Below are 17,339 nucleotides of genomic sequence, written 5' to 3'. Positions count from 1 at the left end.
ACAGCTGATGTGTCTTAATATGCTGGCTACTGAGTTCAACTTCAACTCTTGCTCAACCAGATCCTCCAAGAAACTTCAAGACACATAGAATGTCCTGTGTTTCTCGATTGAACCTCTGATATCTACATGTTACATGTATAAAAAATGAAAAAAAGTAAAAACATGAAAAAAAGTAAAACTGCTGCAAACTGCTTACTGACTGGATGGACCTGAAATATATAAATCTTAAAATTAATGTGGCCTGACGTTGCGAAACTTAGCAAGTTCTTCTTCAGAGGCTAAAACATTCTGTTTTAGCCTCTGAAGAAGAACTTGCTAAGTTCGCAACGTCAGGCCACATTAATTTTAAGATGTTACATGTATAATAGGATTGTAGAGACCTGCCATGCACTGCAAGAAATGCCAAGATGTAAGGAACCCTCTAATAAGCACAGGAGTGTCAGCTACTTTTATGAGAGCCTTTCAACTTGCCCCACTTGGGAGTCCTTGCTAAAAGGCTTTGGCACTCCTTTTGGAGGGTTGTGGGCCATGTTCGTAAACAAGAGAAGGCACTTTCTTACCACGTTTGAGAGCATCGTGGACGGGACACACCACATGCATGTACTGGTCTGCGCATGTATGGCGTGAGGTAACCCCGACTAATTTTTACCTGAATGTGCACAAAGCTGTGTGTCTTCACGTGAGGGTCAAGCGTCATTGGCAATGTGTTTTAATGCCTCTCCGATGGTCTCCCTCAACTCTCCCTTCCTTACCGTTGAGGGGGTACTTGTGCACGGAGTCCATTGGCATGTCCAACAAACTGGCAAATACTAACACTCGGAGAGCAAGAGTTGAAGTATTACCCAGAGATGTGTTTCATTATGGGTCACGGGTTCACCAAAAGTTTATAATCAAGTTTTCAGTGTACAAAGTCGTACTTAATACTAGACTACAATTGTATATAGAAACCTCTGGGTAAATGAAACGGGCAAGGATTGTTTTAAGATACAGGATGGTTATTAGGTATTAGCAGTCGCCTCATCTTACAAATAGGTTTGTAGATCATTATGAGGGTGCAAGCCCACATTCCTTAGCTCACCTATCCATCCCCTAATTACTTATATGGAATCATGACAGCTGATATCTCATGAACCACGCCATTGGATACTGTGTTGTCAGCCTGGAGGACCTTGGCGTCCTGGACATAGATGCCTCCTACTCCACGCTGGACCAACAGGGGCTTCCTGTACAACGACATCAAGGTCTGATTGTCATAGAGACCTGCGGCGTAGTAGGCACCCATGGCCACGTGGTACTCTAGGACATCTTGGAGGTAGGTCGCATTGGTCATCAGCTTGTCCATGATGGGCTTGGGGATGTTAGTGAAGGCCTGGTTGTTAGGAGCAAAGACGGTCAGTGGCCGGGAAGGGTCCGTCATCAGTGCCTGGGTGAGATTGGCTTTCTGGGAAATTTAAAAGGACCGTTTGGGGAAAAGATCACTTTCTGTACTTGTTCTGTAAATAGGAGAACAAGCTGCATTGCATAACAGTATATTTTCTTAACGCCAATGCTCCAACATCCTTCACAGTCCACAAATAATTTGAAGGCTTTTGCAGGGTTGAAGTAGTGAAGCCCTGCCACTTATACTCTATACACAGGAATTGACGCCCCATTGAAAATGACTGAAAACCTGAACATGTACATTGTATACATCTATCGTAGTAATGGTCAAGGAGATTACATACTGGGAGTTATGTATCATAACTCTCAGTCATTGAATGGTTAACTGGCTCTGCCAGAGAATATAACATATTACATTTCCTTTCTTAATGCTGGATTTTGCCGAGATGTAGTAATAAGTCAATCGAAAACTATTAACATGAACTGTGACGGTGTTCATCATGAACTGTAACAACGTTTATATCCTGATATGACATGACATGTGATCGACTTGTACTTGTGAATGACTTCGGTTGACTTATGAAATGACTTGCGACTGACTTTGGTGTTCACTTGTACTTGAGATTGAAATCTCTGAATATCTCAACATCAAACGTAGTGAAATCTTCCATACCTCCAGGAAACCATAGAGAGTGCTGAATCGCCCATCATCACGGATAAACTCGACCACATCAGCCCCAGTTGGAAGGGGGAACATCACCTTGTCAATGATATGCACGATGCCATTACTAGCTATCTTATCCGCTGCGACAATCTGTGCACCACTGGCTGTCACCACCTGGAGAAAAACAAAAGTCAGGGAGTGTATAAATAAAAAAAAATGTCAGTTTCAGATTTTTTAAGTCAAAAAAATGGTTCCCAGTAGTTTAGTGATGACTCTGTAGACTGAGTTTGCTAAATCGAGACACAAAGGTTCTGAAACACCATATGTGCACGCAAAACTAATGCAAGTGATTGCTTGGTGATAGTTAGGTTTGCTCATCCCACTGCTACCCAGGGCCCTAGTATCCGCTAATTTCTTTTAATAATTTTTGTGAAGGATGCACAGGTGGTGCAATGCATTGTGGGTAGGTCACCGACATGTGGGCATCAAGGTTATGCACATGCATATTTCCCTGGTTCACTGGCTTTACGAAAAGTATCAAATGAGAGGGCAAAGAAATGAGTGGTTATCATTTTTGGATATTGGACAATCGAGTTGAGCGAAAAAGACGGATGGAGAGAAGGGCAAAGAATTGTTGGATGGTAAACATCAGTGACTATATCTTGTCACTCCTTTTGTAGCGAGGATTAAAACAGGAAACAATTTCCCTATTCAAATACATGTACAAAGCCTTAGCACCGAGAAGATAAAAAATGAACTAAGTTAATGAATCGTTTTTCGCCCTTCGTTCCACACTTCCCTAGCAAGTCTCCATCTTCCTCTCCAACAATTCCCACAATATTTTCACAATGTTTTACCAATTTCAATCAAACCTCGAGTGCAAAAAGCCGAGGAAAAAAATAACGTGTGCGTTAGAAACCCGCCCACCAAAAAGTTCAACTCTACTGCGGCGAACTCCCGCAACTACTCCCCCTTCCACCTGGCGCCCCGCCCACGGCCGGCGACTCGGCCTTCATGTCGCAGAATTAAAAACGAAGGAGCGCCCTCTGCCCACGCGTACCACTGACGAATGTACGTCTCGTCGTGCACGTGGCGGCAAAATTAACCATCGATGATATTCCTGTAGTTCGTTCTTTGATACGAAGTCTCCGCTCTGTACAATGTCCCACATAAAATGACATCTAGAGCCCTGTCCGCACTGGACTTTTTTTGGTCAAACTAACCGAGACTATGGGTACTTTTCCCATTTTAAGTCCAGTGCGGACAGCCTAGGACGTTTTCCTCTCGGTTACTTTTCCTGAGTCCAGCGGTTACTTTTACTGGCCAACTGCTGCCCAGGAAAACTTCCCACGCGCCCAGGAAAACTGACCAGGTCACTTTTCCCGAGACGATAAGTCCAGTGCGGACAGTGTGAGTCGGTAAAAGCGGCTCAGGAAAGCGTACATCCGGCCCGAGCGCCCTGTTATGCATACAGAGACCGCACGAACCTGCACGTGCGGTGGCCGAACATTTTGTAGAAACACGCTGCAAGCGGTAAAATCTCGTTAAAATATATATTTCAACGGACAAAAATACATACACAGAGAAGAGAGATCACGTTCTGAGAATTAATTTGCAGAAATTCTCTTTCTCCACCGATGTATGTTATTTTTCACGATCCAAATTCGTCCTGATACGCTACTGTAGTCATGCACGGAACATCATGGTACGTCCGGTACCGTACGTAGGCCGTAGTCACTGGTTCCTGCCCACATCATAGCTTCGATTCTGTAAGCATGCGATGGGAACCAACGAATACTGATGGCACTGCTGCCGCACGGAACATCGTACAGCGGCATGGCTTCGACGACGTGCATCACAAAATGCGTCAGAATTATAGGCCTTTTCGTCAAGATTTAGCGTGTCAAGATGAAATAATATCGTGTAAACGATTATGTTGTGCATGCAAATGGCATGTGTAATATTACTGTGCGTATCGGCGGCTGAAAATGTGATCGGCAATTTGTTTTCTGTGTACGGTGAGTCATTTTACTGACACTGTGACAGCTCGGTTACTTCTCCCACGCGGTCTGGGTAAATTTTCCCGTGTCGAAAGTCCAAGTGCGGACAGTGGTCACATTTGACCATTTCTCATTTTACCATCGTCTCGGTAAAACCTTCCAAAAAAAAGTCCAGTGCGGACAGGGCTTAGGCTTTTTACACGGCGGTTACATGGCGGTTGTTTTGGCGGTCACGTGGCCGGAGTGTCCACCCCGTCCATCGCATTTTCAAAAAAAATTTTGGGTCGGTAATCACGTGTGGGAAGTGGGGATATGATGGAGCTCCAATAAAATTGCTTCACTTTCTGAAACCGTGGAATCAAGTTTATCGTTACACACAGGGTGACCGTAGGGTCATGACAAAATTCTGCTAAATGCGCTTCAAAAATCTGTCAGATTTATCAAAAATCTGCCAAATTCCCCAGATTTCCGCGAAATACACTAAAAACACTTAAAATCACATGCAGATTTGTAGTACAATGTACTGCCTTACTTAAGGTTCAAATTACATTATTAACAATCTATAGTCACGTAAAGATGTTATGAAACTATTGGGTAAATATTTCAGGCAAAACGCGGTTGCGGTGCGAAGTCAGGTTCCCAGTGAACCTCAGCGCCTAGACCAGCCAACCTGTCCCATTTATGCAAGGATTTGTTTGAAAAGTACTATTCTCCGTCGTTTAAAGATGGGCTCATACTGACTGCTGATCCACGATGGCATCTTAACAGCAACACGAGCAGTTGTTTCGTAAAGATGTTGAGAGTGTGATCATGGAGCTTGGTGATTGAAAAATGAACTTTTCAAACGAAGTGTTTTACATTATTTTTGCATAAGATTATTTGGAGACATCGCATAAAGAATCCATAGACAAGTCACAGAACAAGTTCACAATCTGAAATCAGGGGCGTCCCGATCCTAATTTAAAAATATAAATTTGTATTAATATTATATTCTCACGTGAAACAAAGTGAAAACAGTATTTTGCTTTGGAAACGTCCAGTGTGTTTAATCAGCAATAACTCTTCCGTCATGTTGTAGAAATTTGATTCTTCACTTCAGTATAGGGTAAGGACATGAGGCAACTTTATCGAAATCGTTTCCATTTTGTTTTGTTAAGAGGCCTATATGAAGTGTAACGAGATGCTCTTCGTTCCTTGCTCTATGGTTTCATTGCTGGAAGGGTTCAGAATTTTTTTTTTTTACACCCTTCGTCTTTGTGAAGGGATAACCACATTAGGCAAAGTATGAACAAACCTATAGCACTTCTGAATTAATTCTGCTGCAGCAATTTTCCCTTGGGCTTAGGGGTGGTGGAAATAAACTGTACACACAATGTGTTTCAACGACCTCCAGAGAACATATACAATCACAACTCCTGCCTCGACTTCAAAAGGTTCAGGACAGATGTATGGAAGAAGTCGGATTGATATAATGCGGCGATATTATAGTAACAAGACTATAATGGACACAAAGCGATAGCATCTTCGCCAATACCAACCTCGCACGGTTTCCCAAAACAGAATCGACAACATAAGTGGGATTAGTCACTAAATCGCTGCTGTGTCTTCTTATCGGTGCAGTCTTTTTTCTTCTTCTTTTTTTGTTATAGTGCGCAACTTTGTGATGATCTCCTTTCAAATGGGCCCAGAACAGTTCTTTCAAATCCTCCGATTTTGAAAGAGACCTCCTTTCTTCGCTCGTAAATCTTCTACATCTTCTATTGTTAACTTATTAAAAGAAACGAAGCTCAAACTGGGGCCACCCTTTCATGCCGTGAAAATCCCTGACAAGGTTTGCGGAAAAAAACCTACACATCCGGAATCACACTCTGGGTGGCCATTCTTATTCTTCCCCGCACAGAAAGCGGCTTTGAAGCAACAGTCTCCTTTGATGTATTAACAGCATTAGGCCGCGACCAACAATGGTCTCCTTGTTACCTTTCAGGTGTGGACTTATGCCTTCTTTCTTTCTCTTGAGGTTTTCTTGCTTACCTGGCGGTGTATGGCATCGTTCTCATAGACATGATAGATGTTGGTCCGGATGAACTGAAGCGGTAGACTGGCCCCAGACGTCGGAGAGGGGTACAAGCTGGTGACAAGTAAGTTATCTTTGATGTCTTGGCTCTTGGTAGGACCCAGGGCGACGTGATACTCCAGCGCCCACTGCAGGGTCTGGGTGTTGGCGATCAGCTTCCGGAAAGCTGGCGGGCTCTCTGAGTAGGCCTTATCGTTGAACGCAAACACCGTAAACCCGTTTGGCTCTTTGGAGTTTTCCAAAAGATTGGCAAGCCAAGGGCACTGGCCAGCCATGCTCGCAAACATGGATGCTCCATTGTCCTTCGCTACCTCCAAAACGTTAACCCCCTCTGCCCCTTGGGGGAAAACGATTGGCAGAATCGCCAACAGAGCTAAAACGGGGAGTTTTCTTGTCGTAGCCATTTTGAGAGCGTCTCGTTCCCGACTCTACTACTACTACTACGGGTAGAGCATATGTCGTGCTATCGGTAATGCCTGGTACAGTGGTAGTCAGGTGTTTCAGCATGTGACCGCTGATATAATGCACAAAGCAAATACACGGTACACGCCTCAGTGGTAGCTCGGTCAAAGGTGTCGAATCAGCATGTGTACACGCACGCATGGAGCTATACATAATACAATGTACATGCACCTGCCGTGGTGCGATACTTTGTAGGCCATGTGTACAGTTGTATGCACATGTGCAAGATGCATGTCTCAATCCTGTATGTGTTTGCTTACTTGGAAAAATTTATTAACTTTATTTTTAAACCTCCCCTATAGGCCCCTACAATGATATACATTGTAATATTAATAAGATGTTACTTCCCCACATTGGCCATATTATTGCAAGTTTAACAAGGCCTAACATTAATACATTCGTGATCTACGAACAAAATGAGTCTTAATTCACCACGACAAAAACAATGCAGGCAATGAGCACGCCCACTACTGCCAGTTAAGCCCACAAATCTTGCACCAAGCAAAATCAGAATTGAATATTTAGAAACTGTCAGTTTCACTTGGGGTCAGGGTCATGGAGTGCACTGAAACAGATACAGTTTTATCTGGCTACCTACGGCGAGTGATTAAATTTTACAGTGATTACGGGTCCATGAGCTCCCTTATCACAGCCGGCCTGAACTTGTGCGAAAGTTTGCCATGTGTCGGTTCATCATGTGTCGGCATTATGGAGCTACATGTATATGTGTTCATTAACAGCCCACATGTTGATTTACCTTTCCAAACTTGCCATCGGAGCGGTCGTCTGCCAAGACGTCATAAATATTGAACCGGATGGGCAGTACGGCTTCGGGCAAGTCTTCCGTCTTGCCTGGAGGTCTGAAGGCGCTAGGGATCCTTAGATTGTTGTCAATCTCTCGCAGGTAGGCCACCGTGAGCGCGATGTGGTACCGCAGATACCACTCCACGGTCTGCGGGTCCTTCAGGGCGTCCTTCACCACCGGGGGAAGGGTCGCGAAGGCATGGTCAGTTGGACATAGGGCCATGTAACCGGTACCGTTCACCAGGGTATTGTTCACCCATGGTGTGGCACGGGCGTATTTGACGAAGGTCTTGGCGCCTGAATTCTCGCACACTTGCAAGATGTTATCCCCTTGAGTTCCGCCATTATAGGACAGTGAATATTCACACAGAAACGTGAGCAGAAGCAACACAATCTGACCAAGATACATCTTGCAGCCGACTACAAACTATGGTACAACTTGGGTGGTGATGTTCGCAGCAGTATGGCAATTCAACTGTCTTTCGTATCCTACAAAATGTCTCAGTTTCGCGTTCCGAACTCTATTAAATGAGGAAGTAAATATGTCATGATTGTTCTCGTTTGGACTCGTTTTGGGGTCATACATAATGATGCACAGCCAAGTTCAAATGGAAATTCCCGAAACACTAGCACTGCAGTGTTCGTCAGCGTCGCGTCCAACGACTCGTTGCTTTGTGGTAGCGCCCTCTATAACCCACGTGTGTCCATTGAGACATCGTGAACATGAGCCAGTACAAGAGTGGCTGATAACGATAATGTCAGTGTGTTGCAGATGTGTCATGAAATTTAAATGAAATCAGATGGATAAGGATTGGGCTTATTTAATAATAGACCGGATTTTGCGATTAAAAAAGACATCAATTAAGCTTCATACAGTCCTGCATAACACCCTACAGTGCCATCAACGGTTCTGTTTTAAAATGTTTGTCTAAAATCTTTAGCATGGGCTTTAAGGCTTAAAAAACACGAATATTGTCCGTTTTTGTTTAAATGTAATCATGTAGGATCATTTGCTATTTTGTATGTAGGATCATTTGTATAATTATTTAAGTTTGAAGCAACGAAATTGTTCAAAAACTAAAGTAAGGTTGAAGTTTCTGAACTCAGTATAATTTTTTTGGGAAAACAGAGAAAACGTAAATAAACTATGTGCATTGGGTCTCGTAATTGGATTCCGTTGCTAACGCACGCAAAAAAAGTGTGTCCGCCGACACACTCTTTAAAACTACTTTCAATAATTGTTTAAGGCGGAATGATTTCACAGGGGGATTTGGTTCCAGTCCCATCTTCATTTTGGGCAGGGTTGTTCTCATTAAATCAGTATGTTCGCTTCCCGGTAATTACCAATGTTCCAAGAGACCTTTAAAACTACTTTTGTAAAAAAAAAAAGGTTTAAAACATGTGCATGTGTTTTGGTACACTCAGTGAGCGCATGGTGCATGCCTGAAGAAAATGATAATCCGTGTTTCCATGACGATAATCTACCCAAGGGCGGATCCAGAACACAATTTTTGGGGGGGCCAAAAAAAAATTTGGTCCCCCAAAAAAGTGGGTCAAAAAAATTATGGCGTGGGGTTCGGGGCCCGCTTAAGGGCCCCGAAAAATTTTTGGATTCTAGATGCTCTGTGGTGCGATCTGAAGCAATTTCTGACCACTTTAACCAATGTTTTTTTGAGGAAAAGATGGTGGTGTACTCATTGCCTGCCTTTATTGCGATGTCACATAAAAAAAAAAAAATTGGTTTCGTTTTGGGGGGGGGGGCCATGGCCCCCTTTGGCCCCCCCCCTGGATCCGCCCTTGAATCTACCCACGCAACACAGACGATGACGTAACTCATATGTCGTTATAATTAAATGCGTATGTATACCCTCCATATCCGAGGTTGTTGTTTGAACATTGTGTGAAACTTAAATTACCTGTCAACAATTTAAACATGCCCAAGGCGCGAATCCTTATTGATGTATGTGCTTAAGGTCCATCGTTTGTGAGTGGGAGGTGTTTTTGGTACGGTCGAATTGCCGCGGTGAAAACACTTAAACTCAAGGACTGCTGTCTATGCGCTGGGACCGGTATCATCTTCCATCAGATAAACTTACAAAACACGACTTTCGCTTTCTTCGGATCATAGTAATAAACCATTGAGTTTTTGACAGGGATAAAACAGTGCTTTACGAACTTTGACGGACACAAGTAGACCAAGGTAGCCAAACATTTTGACATTGCACTTTTCCTTTCCTCCATGGGTTATCACTACCTTTGGATTGGGAGACGTTTGGGTTGGTCACTATTTTGGTGATGAGGGACTTAAGGCATGGGAATCAAAACACACTGCACTCAATCGTTGATTTACAAGACTCTCTGTTTATGAAAATACTTGCAATGACACAGGGCATTCTTGCTATTTTTTTGATACAGCAGGATTCAACATAAAGGTTTTCCCACACATCTTTCGATTGACAAGTTCGCATAGAATCTGTTCTTGATCCCGTTGCATTTTACATATCTCACTGTATATAGGCCTTTATGAATCCTCACGCTACACGCAAAGTCTTTATCCATTCTTGAAACTTGAACTTATGCTTCATAATGGTTTATTGTCTGCTTTCCTTTACAGAAGTGCTGCGGTTTTTCAACATCCTCTCGTCACTGTTACCGACTACTTTGGCTGGGAGACCAATTTTGAACGATTCGGCAGGGGCTGAGTGGTATGACCATTAAACCAAACCCTCAAAGCATGACGGGTAGGTGACTACCGGCCTTCAGTACATGTGCAGTGCGGTGCGGTACAACACGTTGCATGCATGTGTGCGTACTTGTGTACAAAAGTTGCAGACTATATACGATCGCGAAGTGCTCATAATAATGGGAGGTTAGTCGTACTGGGTGCACTCAAGCGGCTGCCGCAGGATACGCATTTGACAACGTGTACCTCGCGACTTGACATCAGCTGCTGTTATTGAGCTCATTGGATTGAGATGAAGGTGGACCTGCCGAAGACACCGCTGGACACTTAAGTCAACATCGCACGCAATTAAGAGGGGCATCCCTCCTCAAATCGAAACAGGATTTTACGTCTTATGTATTAACGACTGTTCAACATTGTACTGCTAAGTCTTTTTATTTGACACGCCAAAAGGATGTCAAACACTCAAAGTGTGGACAATCTGTGAGTGGGTCATAGGCCGTCCCGTACGTCCTTTCGCCCAACATGCACCAGGATTAATAAAGGAGAATTCACACGAGAGATTGTCTTGAGATTTGATTTGCCTGAGAGACCTCACACCATCCTCGTCTCCGTGTATATTGCCACCCGGAATTATCCATTCTGTATCAAAACATGTGAGACTAACCGCATGTGTGTAAACGGCACACAAGTGGAAATCTGCAACAGTGCATGAAGTGGTGGTATTTCACCACCCACTCTGTAAAAGAGAAAAAAAACAACCACCCTGAATTTTAGGGTCCTGCGGTTTCGGCGGTGGAATTCGATCCGTTGACCCAGCTTCTTGGTGTACTCCTACAGGCAACTTCACTCCCTCCCGGGCCGGCCCGGCGTTCGAGGGGAACGGCGTGTACGACGTTGCCGAGGCAAGCAGTATAATTTTCCGGGAGCGGTAATCACAGAACCAACACAATGGAGTTGAATACTCGGACATTGGTGGGTCACCTTACTGTGATATTCTTATCCACTTTTGTCTTGGACGTTGTTGTTGCAAATGAGTAAGTATACATAATGAACACAATGAAACTTGCATGAAAGCACATGCCACTTGGCAGATATATGTTTTAAACGTCGTTAAAAATCCGCCAAAAAGTTCTTTGTTTTTTAGTATCCGGCTTGTCTTGAAATACTTTCCAATTTGTTGTGACGCCTGGAATAGGGTTTCCGTTAATTCAATGATTGTGTATTGTGGTGTGGTCACGATGTGTAGGCTGCGATAACATTGCGTGCACTCCATAACACACATTTTGGTTGATGATGGACTTGTACATTGTACTCCTACCTCCATGATTGTACATGTGCATTTTAAACAGGAAATTCACCAGCACTTTAGCTTCCTGTGGCATTTCCTGTATACAATTGAGTTGAAACCTATATGGGTCACTCTCCGAGGACATGCGCGAATTTCGACCTTCGCCATGTTCACTTCAGTCCAGATGCAACTCGAACCTCGACCACAGACCGTTTCTTTTTATTCAATCTATTTGTAGCAATTCATAAAAAGGCAAATTGGAATGTTTCTCACCACAGAACTCAATTCAAATCACATAAATAATTTTAAATGTGGTAATTTTTTTGGAAACTATGGAGGTCATATTGTGATAAAAGTAAAATACAATGTATAACAATAAATAATAATGAATAAATCAAATAAATAAATTTATAAAACCATATTTTGAAAAGTAAAAACATGATAAATTATTTTTTTTGGCATGTGTTTGTACAAACTAAAACTTAAGGTGATAAAATTAGCGATTAACTATATATCTTATACAATCATCATGATCATTCAGGTTTATTATATTAATAGAACATGCCGTATCTTCCGGAAGAGAGGTTTCCAGCCTTTTTCCATTTACAACTTTCATTTCCCATTTGATCGACATAACTGTTGAGTTTTCTTGCCGATAGTATTTTGTTATACGGCTCAGTTTCCAAATTTCTAGCTCACACCTTGAATACGGAGATATGTTTACAAGTATTGATTGAAATTTGAAGAAAAAGTGGGTAGAGGCTGTAGAATCAAAACATGGCATTAACAAATTTACTTTCTCAAGTTGCCTCTTAATCTCATTATTTTCTCGTTCCTCACCAAAAGAGTGGCTATTTTCTTGTTTCAAGTTTGAAAATTGTCATCATCCATGATACGGGAGGACTTGCAGCGTAATTCGCAGAAGTCTGGTTTTGACACTGACAGAGGCCAATCAAGCAAACCATCGCTGGGAAAGAAGAAACGAACAACAACTTTTGACCGAGTTTCCCCGCCGTGTCTGTAGCTTTTAACCTACTAGTACCGGTTTTGTTCCTTGTTCACTGATTATTTGTGTCCTTCCGCTCACCAGGGGTTACCTCATTGCGCACCCGGAGTTGTTCCGGCCGGGAATGGTGGAGTACATCAGTGTCACCATCTTTGAGCCCAGTCAGCCAATCACAGTCCAGGCTAGGTTAGTTTTCAAGAACGAAACTGTGGCATCAACGGAACGCAACATTGTTGGTAAGAGCATGAATGATAAATCAATGCAAGCAGGACCTTTTCACCTCAGGCAGTGATAATACTCACTGTAAAATGTTAACGGGAATAACTGTAATTTCTTACCATTTTGTCCTATTGATAAGGTCGCGAAAGAGCTTTTTCTCTGAAGTCTTGTGTAAATGATACCGGTTCGTTTCGTCATTACATTTGTCAAAATTGTCCGCATTTTGCACTTTTATAGTTTTGTAATAAACCAGAATGTTACATCTGATCATAACTATATACAAAAGTATCTCACGATACTTAATGATAATTATGAAAGGGTTCTGTTTTGCATGTTAGTTATTTTTGTCATCTTGATTATGATCAGGTGTGGAATTACCATCTTGAAATATGAAGAGTTTCCTCAAGGCACCTTATCAATTGTCACAGTTATCAGTTGCAGTTTGGAATAACGTTCTCGACAGTATTACGACAAATCGCTGACAAAAGCTTTGTGGAAGCAAATCTTTTTCTCTTTACATGCACAATTTCGTGTGCTTTATTTCACCAAGAAAGTTGGCGTTGTGATTTCACCTCCCAAAATCCGTTACGTCCGATTTATACCAAGAAGTGCCCAGATAAGTCGCTTCGAGGCGGAAGCCCTGTGGTCTTTCGTAACGCGATAAGTCCCACTCCAAATAAGAAAAGACCGGCTGCACCTAATCCTACACCACTTCAACCAAACAAATAAATAAACCTTTAAGCTGGTGACTGTTTGGATCTGATCTTGGGTGGATTTATACCCGTGGGTTGCGGTGGTCTCCGTATACATGTATACTTAAGAGCCAGATGTGTGGTCTCAAGATCTGCGCTTGCAATATAAAGGGGAAAATCCAAGGACGTTTGTTTCCAACTTTACGAACCCGGTAAAAAAAAAGTGCACTTTCTCTCAAGCGTTGATGATTGCTCATCAGACCTATATAAGCACTTTTTATGTCTCATCAAATTTATATTTCTTTTCCATCAACGTTGCAAAACCTGATCCCGTGGCTCCCTGTTCAAAGTTCACCCAGTGTTCGTACTATTGCCCTGACAACGCAGCGGTATATTTATTTTTTCTAGGGCTGTTTTCTTCTCCCTTTTGGTGGTGGTTGTTGGAGAAGAAAGGCCCAGTGTTCCGTTACATGTATCAGGGTACACGGGGAGTTCAGCTCAGCTGTCAAATCGTGTCAGATTGGCGGGGAGTTGAGGCTTCCTTGGCCTGATGACATTGACCTTTTGTAGATGGCATACTGCCTCGTGGTGCCGCGGATCAGCCCACATCCCATGCGCTGTACATATACCCATACACATGAAGATGGTATACCGTTGTGACGGCGAGGTAGCTGCACTACAGTACTATTACGAAACACTAAAAGTGGGCCATGTTTGTCAGGCTGTGTTTTAGCAACAATTCTTTAAAAGACACAATGACGCAACTACTACAATCAAAATCAGAATATACATGTATGTCGTTTGCTTGTGTCTTGCTGTTTTTGAAAGCCAGAAAATCGTTTGCCTGCATATGGTTATGTGCTGATGGGTTAAATTGTGATGTACTTTGCTTGCAAAATGTAGGTCTATATAGTTAGTCCCAAAGTACGACACCAACGCAAAATTACGACATACTTTTTTTCCATCTCACAAACTTAAAAATGGACCTTTCATAACAGAAGTTCAGCAATGACTGTAAGATTATTTTCTTAATAGGGCCTATACTTTTACATCGCTGTATGAATTTACTTGAAAATTACTAGACTCCACTCACACAGCCTTTTAAATAAGCTCCCGCTAACATATAGCGGAAAATTGTCATTATAGGCCGAGATTGAACGGCTTGATAATTATCAAACAAACTATATGTCCATTACATCTTGTAAATTTTGCGATTTCAATACGAATATAATGTAAACATATGAACCGAAAATTTCACTTATACCACATTTTTAAAGCTTCCAAGAATTAGCATTCATTGTTGATTAGTTTCTACATGCCGTTTTAGCAATGGCATGGATCAATGTGTTTATTTTAAAAATAGGCCCGCAATCAGTACACCGGAAGTTTATAAAATTGAAAATGTTGTAGATTTTGTCTCAACCATGCTTCTCCTTATGTACCTTTTTGTGTTCTTATCCCTAAACCATGGCAGGTAAAGGAAAGCTCAAATTGCAGGTCAGTGTAAATTGTTCTCTTTTGGAAATGAGTATCATAGCGTTTAATGATATATTAAAAGGTTGGTTGGTTTTTGGTCTACATTCACCAACTGTTCATTATATTTATAGGCCACATGCAGCCTTTGGTGTTTATGTATGTTTTATTTTATGGGCAATATTTAAAGACGCCTTCTTCAGAATGTTGTCATCTTGGTTTATTTGCTATTGCAGGAGTATTTTAAGCCGTAAACACCTAATTGCGTTCGTTAATATCAAATTTAGACAGCCAGTTTTCAAATTCAGGCAAAACTGCCGTTTTCCAGATTCAGGTCTAAAACTTCATTCGACATTTCTCCTTCCCTTAGTCCTTTGAATTCAAGCCGAAAAGTTTGTTGCTGTTATTATTCTTATGGATGACCGATGACGTCACTGCAAAGCTTCCATAGTTCTTGATGGCCTCAGCGTTTCTTGCGGAAGCCCAAGCATTGCCATTCACTTTGTAATTCGTGACGGCGCTCCTGTGTCACGTTTTCTTGAAACTGTAACCAAAGAACCAAATTAGTCTAAAGCCTATCCTTGGGCTGTTGTCAGAAGCGAAGTCGGCATTGTAAACTCTTCCTCCCAGTCAAATAAAGACCAATGTTTACCCCAATCAGCGGCACTTGAGCGGCGATTCAATATTAGCCGAAGAAGATGCTTTGATCATTCGCATCCTTGACAATTATTATCCTACTGCTAAGTGTTCCGAGACGGGATGAGAACACTTCGCTCTGACTGCTCAAGCCCCTGGCCATGTTTGAATGTTTGCGCGTGCGGTGTCAACGCCCTTTGGTTTTCGGAATCATTAGGGGAACTTTATTCAGTCCCAAAGCTCACTTTGAATGGACGTATGTTTTTGGTTCGGAGGGCAATCCATTAATTGGTAGAGATCTCGGACGAGACGGAAAATGACTCTTTGAAAACAGCGGTGCGTTTGACTAGCTTTCGTTGGAATAATTAGAAATGAGTAGCATTCAAAATACGTACAACGGGGTAGTATTCATTGAGTTTAAATTGGTTCTATTCTGGTGTTATTGGAAGAAGAATCTTTTAAATTGGCCTAATTATTACTTCAAAAGGGATTCTGAAAAAGCCTTGAATAGGACAAGAAAAGCCAATACCTCGAATACTGGCAAGAAGCCAAGCGTATATCCCTCGGAAGCGCTCGATAGGTACTGAATGAAATGACTGCAGGTGTGCCACCAAAATCTACGTTTAAAAGACCGATTCTATTTCACCAAGAAAATGGAACCGTTAGTTAAGCACTGTGCACAAAAATAAGAGTAATGAAGAGATCTACGCTTAGCCCTATAGATTAGAAATAAACATTAAAATGAGCGATTTGTCTTAACATGACATTGTTTAGCCCAGTTTTTCAAGTCCGAACGTGTAGGCCTATACATAAACACAACTGCTGATTAAAAAAAAGTATTAATGAAACCAGTGCCCACCAATTCAGTCCTCCCCATCAAAAATATGTAGTGCAAAAGTTCATCACCACTTGTCGATAACTGTACTTTTGATATACGTATTTCAGGTACCTGGTGGCGTTCGAGGGAGGGTAACACTTGAAGTTTGCGGTAATTGTGACATCGGTGCCACTGGTTACCACTTCAAGAACTCCACGGATGTTGACATTTCAGACAAGGGCACTTCGGTGTTTATTCAAACTGATAAGCCTGTCTATAAGCCATCGCAAAGAGGTAGGTACTCTTGCGGATATCTGAGTTTCAGGACGCATGTCCTTTTTGATGGTGAACTATAACTTACGAATAAGTTACAGATGTAAAACCTACCGAATAAAAACTGCCAAAATAAAACTTGTTATCTAATTGAGATTTCAAACATCTAGCTCCATGTCTACTGAGCTTTCCTCAGTAAAAAGCAGATTATAAAAATGGCCGTCCATTGGCTGGCTTACGTTGTCCCCTTTTCGTGAACACAAACTGACTTGTGAGCTATTCTCAGTTTATTATATACCTATAGTGTGAATAATGAGCTATCATAACACAGGTTAATGGTCTTCAGCAATCAGCAGCAGAAGCGACGTAAAGGATGTTTTCAAATGTGAAGTTGGAATGAGACTGCACAAGCTATCTTCAGTAGATAGCAGCTTATATTGTTAACTGTTTACACGAAGTTGTATCAAATACCATGTTATTTTGCTTTCTTTCTGTTTGTAGTTTTAATCAACTTTATTATGACGGGGCCAGATCTTAGACCTAAGAATGAAGAGGTATGAATGTTTTTGATTACACTTAATATAACAATCGTATTTGTTTAAATTGCAATTCAAACAAGATGTGAGCTTGTTTATTTTGGGGAGAAGAGAAATAGGTAATAACTCAAAATGCATGACGTCACGTAAAAGGCATTAACTGAAATTGGGTATTATTTATATCCGTGTGTTATTGTAGATGCTGGCATATATTGTTGATCCCCAAGGGTCAAGAATGATACAATGGAGAAAACTTCAACCCATGTGCTGTGGTAAGTGTTTTGTTTCTCAGTTTTTCTGTTTAATTTGTGTATTTTCATCATATTGCA

The 17,339-nt window shown here is 41.8% G+C and overlaps 2 protein-coding genes across 4 annotated transcripts in view; one reads left to right on the top strand and one right to left on the bottom strand.

The window, feature by feature from the left end:
* Positions 1-509: 509 nt before the first annotated feature.
* LOC119729579 (transforming growth factor-beta-induced protein ig-h3-like) lies at positions 510-8,037 on the bottom strand. 2 transcript variants are annotated; one of them, XM_038202192.1, is made up of 3 exons: positions 7,338-8,037; positions 2,054-2,218; positions 510-1,441 (listed from the first exon to the last, which is right to left on the bottom strand). In XM_038202192.1, exons 1-3 carry the CDS (start codon positions 7,791-7,793, stop codon positions 1,094-1,096), a joined length of 969 nt encoding a protein of 322 aa, XP_038058120.1. In that variant the 5' UTR covers positions 7,794-8,037; the 3' UTR covers positions 510-1,093. The 2 variants fall into 2 exon arrangements, with proteins under 2 accessions (XP_038058120.1, XP_038058121.1); XM_038202193.1 differs by lacking the exon at positions 7,338-8,037 and adding an exon at positions 6,076-6,681.
* LOC119729572 (C3 and PZP-like alpha-2-macroglobulin domain-containing protein 8) overlaps positions 6,062-17,339 on the top strand; it is a 41,441-nt gene continuing 30,163 nt past the window's right edge. For both annotated transcript variants that reach the window (XM_038202185.1, XM_038202184.1), the window contains exons 1-7: positions 6,062-6,182; positions 9,999-11,104; positions 12,449-12,600; positions 14,750-14,772; positions 16,330-16,495; positions 16,976-17,028; positions 17,210-17,282. In XM_038202185.1, the coding sequence (XP_038058113.1) occupies positions 11,019-11,104; positions 12,449-12,600; positions 14,750-14,772; positions 16,330-16,495; positions 16,976-17,028; positions 17,210-17,282 (553 nt within the window). In that variant the 5' untranslated portion in view covers positions 6,062-6,182; positions 9,999-11,018. The remainder of the gene's footprint in view (positions 6,183-9,998; positions 11,105-12,448; positions 12,601-14,749; positions 14,773-16,329; positions 16,496-16,975; positions 17,029-17,209; positions 17,283-17,339) is intronic.

The sequence above is a fragment of the Patiria miniata genome, unplaced genomic scaffold (genome assembly GCF_015706575.1).
Source record: "Patiria miniata isolate m_02_andy unplaced genomic scaffold, ASM1570657v1 HiC_scaffold_21, whole genome shotgun sequence".
Lineage (NCBI taxonomy): Eukaryota > Metazoa > Echinodermata > Asteroidea > Valvatida > Asterinidae > Patiria > Patiria miniata.
The sequence above is the reverse complement of the archived record's forward strand: the minus strand, read 5'-3'. Positions and strand labels throughout refer to the sequence as shown.